General features: G+C 39.4%; 1 protein-coding gene across 10 annotated transcripts in view; it reads left to right on the forward strand.

Annotated features, from left to right (window-relative positions):
- The first annotated feature begins 33 nt into the window (after positions 1–33).
- Positions 34–13883, forward strand: part of KNTC1 (kinetochore associated 1) — a 71092-nt gene continuing 57242 nt past the window's right edge. For 3 of the 10 annotated variants that reach the window (XM_036276626.1, XM_036276628.1, XM_036276627.1), the window contains exons 1-11: positions 63–138; positions 1724–1894; positions 6814–6934; positions 8817–8932; positions 9291–9369; positions 9948–10025; positions 11409–11443; positions 11674–11784; positions 12416–12509; positions 13086–13138; positions 13354–13469. In XM_036276626.1, the coding sequence (XP_036132519.1) occupies positions 1766–1894; positions 6814–6934; positions 8817–8932; positions 9291–9369; positions 9948–10025; positions 11409–11443; positions 11674–11784; positions 12416–12509; positions 13086–13138; positions 13354–13469 (932 nt within the window). In that variant the 5' untranslated portion in view covers positions 63–138; positions 1724–1765. Of the gene's footprint in view, positions 139–1723; positions 1895–6813; positions 6935–8816; positions 8933–9290; positions 9370–9947; positions 10026–11408; positions 11444–11673; positions 11785–12262; positions 12284–12415; positions 12510–13085; positions 13139–13353; positions 13470–13883 lie in introns of those variants that run through there. The other 7 variants (XM_036276632.1, XM_036276631.1, XR_004961314.1 and 4 more) reach the window with 4 other exon arrangements.

Below are 13883 nucleotides of genomic sequence, written 5' to 3' on the forward strand. Positions count from 1 at the left end.
CGGTGCATTTACTTATTTTTTCCTAGGGGGTCAGTGTTAACAGTTAGTAGGCATGGACCTGCTCTTTCTTGCCTAGCTGCATCATTTACTCACTTTAGGTGACCTTGGCCGTTTATTTCATCTCAGCTCTGTGAAATGGTGAGTTGTGTTGACTAAATGAGTAAAGCACTCCAAACTATCTTGCGTGCTGAAAACGTGCTATTTTATTTGTGTCCTTCATACAAGCACACAAACTTCATAATGACAAAGCTCTTTCCTGCTGGCACTATTTTTACAGATGTGGGACACTGAGACCCATGAAAGTATTCGCTCCATCCTGTCTCTCCTGTCTTAATCTCCCAATGCCCACCCAAGCACCAGCCACTGAAACGTGTTTGCTCTTTCGTGCTTTATGTCTATGCCCTTGCTTACTCTCTTAATAAGAACTCATTTCCCATATTTGAAAACACCTCTAATCACTGTTATGCACCTGAAACTAATATAACATTATATGTCCACTATAATTGAAAAATAAAGAACTCCTTTGACCTTACATTGTTAACCCAAATATTACTGCCTCCACCAATAGCAATAATAAGTTTGCCAGCCCTTACAACTGAGTGCTTGCCATGAACCAAAAATTATTTTGTGAACATTTTAAGACTCATAACAACCTATAGGTTAGTGAATTAAGATATAGAGATTAAGTTGCTTGCCAAAGGACAAGTAAATGTGAAAGAGTACCAAATCTAAAATCATTCCTTTCCTGTACCTTTCATAGATTTTAAAACATATTCTGTTAGCACTTATTGAAACAACTGTAGCCCTGGCCGGTTTGGCTCAGCGGTTAGAGTGTCGGCCTGCGGTCCAGAGAGACCCGGGTTCGGTTCCCGCTATGGGCACGTACTTCGGTTGCAGTTTGTCCCCGGCCCTGGTTGGTCGTGCGGGTGGCAGCCACTCGATGTGTCCCTTCACATCGATGTTTCTCTCTCTCTCTCTCCCTTCCTCTCTCTCCTTCCCACTCTATCTGTACAAAAAATGGAAAAATGTCCTCGGGTGAGGATAAAAAAAAAAAAGAAACAACTGTAATTATTTGGTTATTGTTCCCCAGCAGTCTTATAGTCTTAATCCAGAGATCGTTTTTCACTTTTCATTTTAGTATTCTACTCTCACCCAGACTGCACATAAAATGAGTTATATAAATGTTTGTTGATGAGATAATTAAATGACTCTCCTAAGGGTACAGGTATATTCTTTGGTTCACTTAGCAACCTAATCCAGTGTTTTCCTTCTCCCCTTAACATTTTCATTTATTATATAATACTGGAAACATTAATGGACACTTTTTAAAGTTCATCTGGAACCTTATCATCCTAAAATATCCCAGACAATCTCACTTCAGAGCTTTTGCTGTTTATTCCTATACTGATTAAAGGTTTATTTCAAATTAAACCTTGTTATACTTTCAAGCTAGGCATGCAAAATACTGGGAACTCTAGGATACATTGATAAGATCAGAATTGTTTGTGTTCCTAAACCAATATGTGCTTATCTAGTGAAAATCATAGCTCTGGCTCCATTTTTCTTATTGATCCAAAGTATCTATTGACTACAGAAATAATATGAAGACAGGGAAGTCTTCATATATATCGATATGTATTTTGGATAAAGCCTTTCCATTCCCCAAGAAAGTGGATTCTTTTAAACAATATAAATTGGTCTCTAATTTTGCATATTGTCACAGGGAAGACAGTGATTCCGGAATCAGAAAAACAATCTCAGAAACATGTGGAATGATATTGAGCTGCTAACAAGTGATGATACAGGAAGTGGGTACCTAAGTGTTGGATCAAGAAAAGAACATGGAACTGCTTTATATCAAGTGGATTTGCTAGCCAAGATTTCTACTGAAAAGGTAATGATTCTGATGCTGGTTTGTTTTTTTTAAATCCTCACCTGAGGATATTTTCCCATTTATCTTCAGGTAGAGTGGGAGGGGGGACAGAGAGGGAGAGAGAGACATCAATGTGAGAGAGACACGAGACACATCTGTTGGTTGCCTCCCACACGACCCTGACCAGGGCCAGGGACCGAACCGCAACCAAGGTATGTGCCCTTAACCAGAATCAAACCCGAGACTCTTTGATCTGCTGGCCCGATGTTCTAACCACTGAGAAAAACCGACCAGGGCTGATGCTATTTTTATTTACAAAATTTTTACCAGTGTTTGGTAGGCCCAGTAGCTACATGGTAAATGTTTTGTTAGTGAATATAGCACCCACTCAGTAATCAAGGTTCAGATGCAAAGTATTTGAAATTTTCATCTGAATTCCCCTTATATTATCTTTTTTTTTTGTTTTTTTTTTTGTTCAGGTAGAGTGGGAGGGAGAGAGAGGAACAGAGAGAGAGAGAGAAACATCGACGCGAAAGGAACACATCGAGTGGCTGCCACCCGCACAACCAACCAGGGCCGGGGACAAACTGCAACCGAGGTACATGCCCTTAGCGGGAACCGAACCTGGGTCTCTCTGGACCGCAGGCCGACACTCTAACCGCTGAGCCAAACCGGCCAGGGCCCCCTTATATTATCTTAAGATTTGTATTTCCTGACTGAACTTTTCATGGATTGGGAAGGAAGAAATAAAACTTTGTTCTCACCTGATGTAATTGTCCATGTTGAAAATCTGAAATAATTGACAAAGAAACTGCTGGAATAATAAGCAATTATAGTGCCCTGGCCGGTTTGGCTCAGCAGTTAGAGCGTGGGCCCACGGACCAGAGAGTTCTGGGTTCGGTTCCTGCTAAAGGTACATACCTCGGTTGCAGTTTGTCCCTGGCCCTGGTTAGGGTCGTATAGGTGGCAACCAATTGGTGTGTCTCTCTCACATTGATGTTTCTCTCTCTTTCTCCCTCTCTCCCTCCTGCTCTATCTGAAGATAAATGCAAAAATGTCCGTGGGTGAGGATAGAAAAAAAAAAAAAGCAATTATAGAATGATTGCTGGATACAAGGTTTTTTAAAAAATGTTTTTATTGATTTTTGAGAGAGAAGAAGGGAGAGAGAGAGAGAAACATCGATGGGAGAGAGTGACATGGATCCGCTGCCTCAACCCAGGGATTGAGCCCACAACTTCGGGCATGTGCCCTGACAAAGAATCAAACTGAGACCTCTCAGTTCGTGGGATACACTCTGTCCACTGATCCACACTGGCTGGGCCGGATACAAGGTTAATATGCAAATGTCAACAGCTTTCCTATATACCAGCAATGAACAAGTGGAATTTGAAATTTAAAATGCAGTAGAAAGAAATCTTTCTGACCTTGGATTAGGCAAAGCCATCTTAGATAAGATGTTAAAAGCACAAGCAATGGAGAAATAAATAAATTGGACGTTGTCAATATTAAAAACTTGTGTTTCAAAAGGCACAGTCAAGAAAGTGAAAAGACAACTCACAGAATGGGAGAAAATATAGGCAGATCCTCATCTGACAAGGAACTTATATCCAGAAAACACAAAGAACTCTTCCAACTCAATAATAAGACAAATAACAATTAGAAAACAGGCCAAAGACTCTTAATGGACGCCTCACCAAAGAATATATACAGGTGGCAAATTAGCATATGGAAAGATGCCCCACATCATATGTCATCAAGGAAATGCAACGTCAAATAATCATAAGGTGGCACTGTATACCTATTAGAATGGCTAATATTCAGAACACTGACACCACCAAATGCTGGCAAGAACATGAAGCAACAGGAACTCTCAGAGGTGGTGGGAATGTAAAATGGTACAGCCGCTTTGAAAGACAGTTGGGTGTTTTCTTACAAAACTTGACATATTGTTACCATACCATCCAGCAGCTGTATTTATGGAAAGGAATGGAGACCTATGTCTACATAAAATCTGCACATGGATGTTTATAGCAGCTTCATAATCGCCACAACTTGAATGCAACCAAGATGTCATTGAGTAGGTGACTGGATAAACTGTCGTCCATTCAAACAAATATTCAGTGCTGAAAAGAAATGAATGCCCCGCCCTGGCCGGTTTGGCTCAGCGGTTGGAGTGTCGGCCTGCGGTATAGAGAGACCCGGGTTCGGTTCCCGCTAAGGGCACGTACCTCGGTTGCAGTTTGTCCCCGGCCCTGGTTGGTCGTGCGGGTGGCAACCACTCGATGTGTCCCTTCACATCGATGTTTCTCTCTCTCTCTTCCTCTCTCTCCCTCCCGCTCTATCTGAACAAAAAAATGGAAAAATGTCCTCAGGTGAGGATAAAAAAAAAAAAAAAAAGAAATGAATGCCCAGCCAGTGTGGCTTAGTGGATCGAGTGTCATACCAGGGATTGAGACCTCATAGTTCTATTCCTAGTCAGGGCACATGCCTGGGTTGCCGGCTCGATCTCCGGTAGGGGGAGTGCAGGAGTCAGCCAATTGATGTTTCTCTCTCTCTTCCTCTCTAAAACAATAAGAAAAATATTTTTTAAAAAAAGAAATGAGCCCTGGCCAGTTTGGCTCAGTGGTTAAAGCGTCAGCCTGCGGTCCGGAGAGACCCGGGTTCGGTTCCCACTAAGGGCACATACTTCGGTTGCAGTTTGTCCCCGGCCCTGGTTGGTCGTGCGGGTGGCAGCCACTCGATGTGTCCCTTCACGTCGATGTTTCTCTCTCTCTCTCTCTCCCTTCCTCTCTCTCCCTCCCACTCTATCTGTACAAAAAAAATAAAAAAAAAAATAAAATAAAATAAAAAAATAAAAAATAAAAAAATAAAAAAAAATAAATAAAAAGAAATGAGCTATCAAGCTATGAAAAGATATGGAGGGACCTTAAATGTATATTACTAAGCAAAAGAAGGCAATATGAAAAGGCTACATACTACATGATCCCAACTATACTGTCTGACTTTCTGGATAAGGAGAAGACAGTGAAAAGAGCAGTGGTTGCCGGGTGTTGGGTTTTGAGGGCGGGATGAATAGGCAGAGCACAGGATTTTTAGGTAGTGAAAATACTCTGTATGACACTATAAGGATGGCTACCTGTCATTATACATTTGTCCAGACACACAGAATGTATACCACCAAGAGTGAACTGTAATGTAAACCATGTACTTCGGGTGATTATGATGTGTTGATGTAGGGCTCATCACTTATAACAAATGTACCATTCTCATGGGAGATGTTGATAATGGAGGCTATGAATATGTGGGAGCTGGGAGTATATGGGAAATCCTCAGTTTTGCTATGAACCTAGAATTGCTCTGAAAAAAAGTCTTTAAAAAGGGGGCGGGGAGGATCAACAGTTCAAACAGAGAACAACATGGCTACGTCTCTAGAAAGTAGAAGCACAGATCAGTCTTTGCAATGCCTTGGTGTAACTTTTCACTAGTCAAAGAAGCAAGTAAAAAAAGTATAAGAGGTGAGAATGTGGTGGAGTTTTCAAGAATTGCACCTGGAGAAGGCGATTGCTGAAGTAGGCATAGAATGAACTGATTAGCTTAAAACTAAGCCACGGAAGAATAAGAATATAGCTAACTTTTACTAGGCATATGCTATATGCAAGGCTGTCTTCTAAGCCCTTCACATGAACTCATTTAATCTCCAAACAAACCAGCGTTGTAGATATTATTATTATCCCTGTTTCACAGGAGAGTCAGTTGAGACATTTGCCCAAGATTACTCAGCTAGCGAGGGCCTGAGCATTTTCAACCACCAAACCGTCCAACTGCTTCAAGTACGTGTGTGGGAAGCTCTAATCAACAGAAGTTGAAAACTGGAGTGTCATATTTGGCTTGCATAGTGTTTTTTATTTTATTTTATTTTTTTAGAGAGAGTGGCAAGGAGGGAGGGAGGGTTGGGGGGGAGAGAAAGAAAGAGAGAAACATCCATGTGAGAGAGACACATAGATTGGTTACCTCCCACATATGCTTGGACCAGGACTCCCACTGAGCCTGGAACCCAGGTACGTGCTCTTGACCGGGAATCGAACTTGTGACCCTTCAGTGCTCAGCCCGACACTCTAACCACTGAGCCAAACTGGCCAGGGCCTTGCATAGTGTTTTTTAAAATGTTGACTTAGCTGCCAATATTTAAAAATCAGAACGTTTCAAAGAAAGATATAGCTTTTCTTGATAAATTGCAAGGTGGTGCCATGCCAGATATTCCAAGGGTCTTTAATCTAGCTGATTGTGCTCTCTTTAAATTGATGTGGCACATGTACCCTCTAGTACAAAATACGCCATAGTCCCCCTCCCTGTCATATACCAGACATTGAGACTTGATGCCAGTCTGGTTCATTTATGTCCATGCCTACTGGCTTGTATAGGCATAAGGTCGACCTGTAGGAGACCAAGACTTGTATTTGGGAATCTTTTGCTCTTTCCTAGCAATCCTGGACTATTTCCCTATTTTAAACTCAGTAATTTCAAGATACACCATACAAATTAAAACTTGACTAATTAGACACATGGGCTAATAAAAAAAGGACTGTCAAGTTTTAAACTTTAGGTACTTGGGACTCTGATGATACTGTTGATCAATGTTGTTAAACGTATATAAAAAAATGTCTTTTCAGCCCTGGCCAGTTTGGCTCAGCGGTTAGAGTGTTGACCTTCGGTCCAGAGAGACCCGGGTTCAGTTCCTGCTAGGGGCACGTACCCCAGTTGCAGTTTGTCCCCGGCCCTGGTTGGGTCATGCAGGTGGCAACCACACGATGTGTCCCTTTCACATCTATGTTTCTCTCTCTCTCCCTCCCTCCCACTCTATCTGAACAAAATATCGAAAAATGTCCTCGGGTGAGGATAAAAAAAAAATGTCTTTTCAGTTGTGCTTTTCCCTTCCACAGGCCTCATTAAATCCAAAGATACAAGCATTCAGCTTAAGTGATGGGTTCATTATTGTAGCAGACCAATCAGTGATACTGCTTGACAGTATTTGTAGATCACTTCAATTGCACCTTATATTTGGTAAGTGTAACATACTATAAAGCAATACAATAAATTGGTAGTCAAGTATTTGCTACCAATTTCTACTGCATTGCCTTTTCTTTACTCCATTAGTTCTGTGACTAGAAATTAATCTCGAGTGCCTTTTTTTGTGCTCAGTCCCCAGACTCAGAGGATACTGGGGTGAACCCTTCTCAGTAGGTCAAAGGGGAAACATATAGGTATAGCAACAATTTACTTGTGTAGCTTCTGTATTAGAATACCCTAGGAAATAGTCCAGCCCAGTTGTATTCAAGTACCTGAATCTTGTACATAGTTTCAATATCATCAACAGACACTTGAATACTTTTAAATGTATAGCACTATAAAAAGCTTTTTCAATACTTACGAATTCTCCCAGCTGGTATGGCTCAGTGGTTAAGCATCGACTGACTTATGCACTAAAAGGTCGCCAGTTCGATTCCCGGTCAGGGCACATGCTCAGGTTGTGGGCCCGATCCCCAGTAGGGCACATACAGGAGGCGGCCAGTTGATGTTCTCTCTCATCGATGTTTCTGTCTCTCTCTCCCTCTCCCTTCCTCTCTCTCTAAAATCAATAAAGAAAAAAATACTTATGAATTCTTCATTAAGTTAAAGAACTTTAAATATACGCAAACATGAACTTAAGAGTAAATTAAAAGATGAGTGATTGTGCTGGAAAATAGGTGACAATATTGTGAAAGCTATTTCTGAAGTTTTGAGAGAAAGGTGCTTGTTGCAGTGTTTGTGTAAGAACCGAGACGACTGAAAAGAAATCAAGGCTGACATTGCCAGTGGGTACTGATGACTTTTTAAGGGAGTTGTTCAAGACTGACTCATTACTAACTATTGTGGCTGAATATTCTTTGAAAAAAATTAAAAATCATGTTTGGATGAATAAAAAAATAAAAAAAAAAAAAAAGAAATCAAGGGATGTGTGTTCGAACCCAATCTTGATCACACTGTGGAGGCAAAATCCCAAAGATTTTGTGGGATCTTTGCATATCCATTCTGATGCGGCCACAAAATTCAGTTTCACCCATGAAATAATGGGCTGTGTTAATGTCTGATTGTTTATATGAAGATATTGCTGCTGAATAATTTCTGTTCTTAAGCCGTTTACGTGCTACTGCTTTTTCCATACCCCTTCCCTTTTTAGCCTCCATTTCCCTCTCCAAGGCCTGTTTAAAAAAAAAAAAAAAAAATTTTCTTTATTGATTTTAGAGAGAGATAGAAACATCAATGAGAGAGAACATCAGTTGGCTGCCTCCTGCAAGCCCCCCACTGGGGATTTGGTCCACAACCTGGGCATGTGCCCTGACCGGGAATCAAACTGGCAATCTCTAGGTTCATGGGGTCGACATCCTAACCACTGAGCCACACCGGCTGGGCCCTGAGGCCTCTTGCTGTTGCAGGAACAACCCATTCACCTCCTTCAAGATTTTGTTCATATCTCACCTTGTCAAGGAGGGCAGTCCTCAGCACTCCAATTAATACTGCAACATGCATAGCTCTTCTGAGCTCTCTCCCTGCTCTACTATTTTTCCAGAAAATTTATCACCTTCCTACATGTCATATAATTTGTTTATTATGCTCATTGTGTATCATCTATTACTGCCTTAAAATATGAGCTCCTTGAAGGTGGGACTCACATTCTCAGCTATGTGCAGACGGCCTAGAACAATGCTTAGCATAGAAGTGCTCAGTAAATATTTGTCGACTGATGAAGAGTTGGTAGCGTTTCTTTTTACTTTAATCACTTTTTTTTGGAAATATTTAAAAGAAGCTTGAATAGTTGACTTTTATTGACAAAATTCATAATTTATTTTTAGATTGAAAATAAGTATTTCAAAGGAAGTCTGTAACTTTGATTTGAAATTTTCAGACACGGAAGTGGATGTAGTTGGCTTATGTCAAGAAGGAAAGTTTCTTTTAGTTGGGGAGAGGAGTGGCAACTTACATTTCATCCATGTAACTTCAAAGCAAACATTGCTCACTAACGTAAGACCCTGTCGTTTTTATATTTGTTATCTAAATTCTAAATGATCTCTTAGACAATTAAAACTCAAGCAAACCATTACTTACTTTGTATTTTAAATGAAAAGAATAATGTTCTGTTACATTAAATTTAAGAATCATACCTAAGAAACATATGAAGTAAATGCAAAATTATAAAATTAAACTTTGCCGATATTCTTAGTATGCTTGTTCAAAATAGTTTTCTATTTTAAAACTGAAATGTTTGGAATGTAGGCAGAATTATGGCTAATGATAATGGATAGCTCTTCAATTTTAAAGAATATAATTCTTGATTATATTTTTCTGGGTTTAATCTTATTTGAGATTAATTTGCAATTAGGCTTTTGTTCAGAAAGCTAATGATGAAAATCAGCGTACTTACCGAACTCTTGTTATTGAGAAAGATGGTTCAAGTGAAGGTAAGTTTTAAAAAAATTTTTTATCTTCTAATACCCAACTAGAAAATAAGATTTATAGTAAATGAATTATGTACATTCACTATTGTGCTACCTACACAGTGGTAATTTTTTAGTGAGGCAATCAATATTGTGAGAAACAAGTTTTTGTTTTAGCTCTTTTTAGAGGCTTAAATGTACTTTTCCTAAATAAAATATTCTAAACTAATTTTTACAGTTTTAAGAGTTTATAGATTACCAAGGAGACATTATATTCTTTAAAAATTTTTTTCTGTGGGTTTCAGCATATTTATGATATTTCCATTTTATCAAATGCTAACTGGATCTAATTTATTTTGATTTATCTGAGAAGTTCCCCCCCCACCCCCAGAAGTGAAGTTTAATTTGTAAACGTTTCAAAGGAGTTAACATTGTTTTTGCAATTCTTTATAAATAAGCTTTATCTGTATTATTACTGTATTATTTGATTATTAGAATTCAAATGAGCAAAATTGACATATTTTTAAGCTAGGCTCAGCTACTGGCTTAAATTTTATATTCATGTGCCTTGTAGAGAAACTGACTTGATTTTCTTTTACTAGGTACCTATTATATGCTGCTGCTTACAAACAATGGATTTTTTTGTATTACAAACATTCAGCTTGTAAAAATTCAACAAGGTAAGTAATATATTATATTCTTACTATTAATTTGTGACAATATTTCTTATTAGTTCTCCGGGTAGATTTTAAAATTTTCTCTTTTAGTTTAGTTTAATTACATTCTATTATACTGGGTGTGCTCTTAAGTGTTTTTATATACTTGTAATTTGTTTATAGCCTTCAGAGAGTTTATAGCTTAGTTGGAGAGATAAGACTCACACTCGCATAGTGATAAATGCTTTTTTTTTATTATTATGATTATTTGTGAGCATTTAATGAACTTCCCTCCCTGTGGCTTCAGGCTACCAGGACACAGACCCCAACAACACCCTTCATCTTCTCAGCCCTCTGCTAAGGAGCTTGGCCTTCGTGATGACAGGCTGTGATGGGAGCCTCCCCTCCCCAGAACTCTGTAGCAGCCTGGTCGCACCACATCAGGGGCAGGAGCTACTTCTGTCTTGTTTTTGGCAGTATTTACATGTCTGCTCACTGACCAAGGTCCACAGTATACCAAGGTGGACAGTCAGGCAGAAGCTCTGGTTCTTCTTTTAGTGCTAATGCCTCAAACCACCTTTCCCAAAGGACTGGGTGGTATTTGTCGACATTGGTGTTGTGATGTTGCGAGCCACCAGCATCCCTTCAGTCTCCAGGGTGCTTCCTGAGCCCAGGCGGCCATGGCCGTGGCTCGTGGGCCCTGCGGTTTCCGGGTCTTCCTCAGTCTGGATGAGATGCGAGAGCGAGTGATAAATGCTTTTTGAGGGAATCAATGACTCCAGAAACAGAAATGACTATTTAAGTATTAACAATACTATTAACAAACGAACTTAGTATGTGCTAAATGAGTGGTGTGGACCATAAGTCCCTCTGAGCTAGGAGAGACTGAGGAATTGGTTTGGGGCATATATTCAACAAACATTTTTTAAAATCTATGTGCCAAGAGCGTACAAGGTCTAGGGCATACAACAAGATTTAAGATACATAGCTGTCCTGTTTAATGAAAGAGTAGACAAGTAAAGTAGCTCTTCCAACATGGAGTATAAAATGATGACTTCACAGGTAGGACTTTAGAGCTTGGATAGGACTGTTGGAGCCTATTTTAAAAGAAAGCCCTCTTGGGAGGGGAGGGGAGGGGAGGCGAGGGGAGAGGGGGGGAGGGGAGGGGAGGCGAGGCATCATAGGGACTATAATAAGGCAGCCCAGCGGGTGCCCTAAGAACAACATGTCACAGTTTATATCATTGGTCAAGGGCAAAACTGACAAGTCACCACTGTCTTATTAAGTTTTGACCAGTGTTCTTCTCACTGGCTTGTATATAATTTCACCTTGATACAAAAGGGGCTACTTGTATGTGTTTTATAGGTTAATACTATAAGTTGAGCCTGCTTTCTCTTTTTCATACAGCAATTGAAAATGTAGACTTCAATAAAGCTAAAAAGGTAAGAAAACAAAATTACATTGTCTTCTTAAAACAGATTTAATGAAAATGTAGGAGAGTGTTTCTGAATATAATTGTCTACTGATTGACCTTTGGGGAATTAGTATGATATAACATTTTAATAACATTTCCATTTAAAAATGATTGGTTTAAACGGATTTTTATTAGTCTTTTCATAAAATTTGAACTGTGGAGCATATGTATAACATTCTTATTTTTTAAATTTTGCAGTTGCAAGGACAAATCAAGTCCAGCTTCATTTCTACTGAAAATTATCATACTCTTGGTTGTCTGAATCTTATGGCTGGAGATTTAGCAAGCAAAATCCCTTTGATCATTGGGGTAATAATTCTTTTTACAAAATTTTGTTTTTTTGTTTCTGAAATGTTTCTTCATTAAAAACTTTATAGTTTGGGTTAAATTACAAATTAACTTGTAATGTGTAACAGAAATGGGAATGATAAATTAAGTTCACAAAATCAGTAAGCAAACCTAAGTTTTAAGGTTGGAAAAAATATAGCGTCTTTATTTTCACTGATCTCTACCTAAAACTTATCATTTCTTTCAATTATGAGTGTAGGCAAAAGCAAATAAATAACAAATAAAACCTCTAATATTATATTCAAGGAATAGACAAAGATTCAATATAATTACATCATTCACAACACTCTTACTTGCCAAATTTATGTGTAAGTAAAAGTTTACCCCGTGTCTTTAGAGGTGCGTGAATATACCTACTCTTTATTAAATATTCATGTGATCACAACAGATAGCAGCAGTTCACTGTCCTTTCCATTCTGTTCTGTTGCAAACAAACGAAGAGAGAAACTAGAAGATGAAAGTGAGTTGGGATTGAATATATAAATATATATTTTGAAATTAGTAATGTGTACAATTTAGGTGTTTCTACTTTGAGGAGAATTCAGATCGAAGAGCCACATTTGCAGCTGGTGTACTGTTGTCACTTCCACAGGGGACCGGTGATTGTGCATTCTCCAAATGGGAACCAGATCCTCTCAAGAAGGAAATGACAGTTAAGAATGTTATTGATGCAGAGATGATCAAAGGTAAATAAGTTATTGAAATGGCCTTTGGTAACTTTTTTATTCCTCACCCAAGGATATTTTTCTATGTATCATTAGATAGAGTGGGAGGGAGGGGGGAGAGAGAGAGACAGAGAGAAACATCGACGTGATAGAGCCACATCAACCGATTGCCTCCTGCACAACCCGACCAGGGCCGGGAATGAACCACAACCAAGGCATGTGCCCTTGACCGGAATCGAACCCGAGACTCATTGGTCCGTGAGCCGACACTCTAACCTCTGAGCCAAACCGGCCAGGGCGGCTTTTGGTAATTATTAGTGAGTTCTCATTTTCATGTCAGTATGCTAAGTGTGGCATATGGGCCATTTTACCAGACCGCTCTTTGAAACAAGCCAAATTAAATTGATAATTTCCCTCATATGTCTTTGCTACTCTTCATTTCAGGAGGATTTACATTTTAGTGGTCATCTAAAAAATATAGAAACAGGAATAAATGAGAATGGGAACTTTTTGTCCATAAATGTTAGTTTAATGTTTAAATATGCTATCTATAACACAGAAATGTAATCCTTACACATCTTGCTTTCTCTTTTGTAGGTGCAAAGAAGTTCCAGCTGATAGACAATCTACTTTTTGTTCTTGATACCGATGTATGTTTTTGCTATTTTCCCCTTTGATGGTTTCCCTTGGTATTGTGTTTAACACCAGAAATATTGTCAAACTTTCAAAGAAACAGACAGCCAGGGTGGATGAATTACTGTCTTGTGTACTGTGCTGTATTTCAGTAGATATGTCAAAAGATATACCCTGAAATGGAAATGTTTAGTCATTAAGAAGATGTATCAATGAAATGTCTCTTTTGCAGAACGTGCTAAGCTTATGGGATATTTACACTTTGACTCCCATATGGAATTGGCCTTCTCTTCATGTAGAAGACTTTCTTCTTACCACAGAAGCAGATTCGCCTTCTTCAGTCACCTGGTATGTTATGATGCTAGTAGTGCTTGCCCTTCTGTTAGGACCAGGTTCTTACCTGGGCCTGTTCTGATCATTCATTGTGTATTGAATTCTAAATAACACCGTGAACAGACTGACAAGATAAAGACCATTTCATTGTTGGCCAAATTTATGGAGAACAGGCAGTATGAACCTTCAAGTGATTGTGTTAGAAAGAGTGTCAGTCCTGCCCTGGCCAGTTTCGCTCAGCGGTTAGAGCGTCAGCCTGCGGTCTGGAGAGACCCGGGTTCGGTTCCCGCTAAGGGCACGTACTTCGGTTGCAGTTTGTCCCCGGCCCTGGTTGGTCGTGTGGGTGGCAGCCACTCGATGTGTCCCTTCACGTCGATGTTTCTCTCTCTCCCTCCCACTCTATCTGTACAAAAAGTGGAAAAATGTCCT

The sequence above is a fragment of the Molossus molossus genome, unplaced genomic scaffold (assembly GCF_014108415.1).
Source record: "Molossus molossus isolate mMolMol1 unplaced genomic scaffold, mMolMol1.p scaffold_m16_p_22, whole genome shotgun sequence".
Classification (NCBI taxonomy): domain Eukaryota; kingdom Metazoa; phylum Chordata; class Mammalia; order Chiroptera; family Molossidae; genus Molossus; species Molossus molossus.